The following is a 1,343-nucleotide window of genomic DNA, read 5'->3' as shown; positions in this document are numbered from 1 at the left end:
CCAGAACTGTAACTTCCTCTGCGAGACAACCGCAACAGAAGCACGCCTTTGTTCCTCACTCCAAAGCGACAGTCCATGCATCTCCTTCAATATTACAGAAGAGGTAAGATTGTGGGAATATTCTTGACAGCGCCGTATCGATATTACTAAAATAATAAATCTATTAAAAGATGTGTTATAAAAAAAATACTGAAACTACAGCAGACATTACTGAAAAAAAATTAGATGACACATTCCATGTATCACAAAATACAACCTCCATGATTTTATTCTTTATTTGCATATTTGACCAGTAAATTTTTTATTCAATTTATATATGACTATTATTTGTTTATATTTCTTGATATGTCGTTTTATTTGAATTACCTTTCGTCACACTTATTATCACCCAAAATCCAGGTAGCCATCAACGCAACTGTTTTATCGTGGAGAGAGAATAACACGTGTTTCCATACGTCGTCTACCCTGGCGCATAGTGGACAGGAGTTCGAGAGCCTCGTTTGTCCCTCTGGCTGTCCTCTCGAGTGCCAAGTGACGGTGCCAGAGCAGTGCCAACATCCTGACGATCCTTCTAACAGTCCTAAAACATTCTGGGTCTACTTTGGCCTTCGTATGATCAGCACCTTCTTCCTGGCTTCTGCTTTTACTATGCTTGTACGTTATGCATAGTTTTTCTTCCTTTGTATTTAAAAGTGGATGATTTTTTAATGAAATTGCTTCATTTTTTTTTTTTTTTGCTTTTAAAGAAGTTAATTTCTCCATTTACATTTTAATCATTGCTATGGTTTTGCAGGCGTTAATTGCTTCGTCTGCAAAGTTCTTAAAAAAAGAGTTAGTAATGGAATTTTAACGGTGGGTTGTTTATAGGACAAAGATTAATTGATTGGCTTTTAGATCCAGGATGAAATTAAATGAATCTCCAGTATTACTCGTAAGAGCTCTGCCAAGGGTTTAAGAATGTTTTAATGGTGATCAGATACATTCCACACATATTTCTCGCTAATGTGTAATATTTTCCATCCAATGATGAAATAGAAATAAAAGATAATGTTCTTTGTCATTCGATTCACAGGATGCCACGACACTGGCCATCATCAAGGAACACAAAGCAGATTTTGGCAAGCAACGTGTCCTTGCGACCATAGGTACGGGAATCGTGCCTCTCATAACTGGCATCATACTCGACAAGCACAGTGCCAATATAGGTGAGATTTTCTTTAGTTTACTTTTTGTGTCTATAGGGCTGTACGCGTTTAAATGTCTACATGTTTTTAGATAAAAAAAATTCCTTACCATAACAAATGGCCCAAAGCTTGTCAATTTCTTTTAGGAAACTACTTACA

The 1,343-nt window shown here is 36.5% G+C and overlaps 1 protein-coding gene across 1 annotated transcript in view; it reads left to right on the top strand.

Annotated features, from left to right (window-relative positions):
• Nucleotides 1-1,343, top strand: part of LOC119585995 (major facilitator superfamily domain-containing protein 6-like) — a 10,586-nt gene that overhangs the window by 4,306 nt on the left and 4,937 nt on the right. The window contains exons 6-8 of the mRNA XM_037934707.1: nucleotides 5-103; nucleotides 400-654; nucleotides 1,073-1,205. Coding sequence (XP_037790635.1) covers nucleotides 5-103; nucleotides 400-654; nucleotides 1,073-1,205 — 487 coding nt within the window. The remainder of the gene's footprint in view (nucleotides 1-4; nucleotides 104-399; nucleotides 655-1,072; nucleotides 1,206-1,343) is intronic.

This window comes from Penaeus monodon, chromosome 20 (genome assembly GCF_015228065.2).
Source record: "Penaeus monodon isolate SGIC_2016 chromosome 20, NSTDA_Pmon_1, whole genome shotgun sequence".
In the NCBI taxonomy this organism is placed as follows: Eukaryota; Metazoa; Arthropoda; class Malacostraca; order Decapoda; family Penaeidae; genus Penaeus; species Penaeus monodon.
This window is presented reverse-complemented; position numbering and strand designations above follow the sequence as displayed.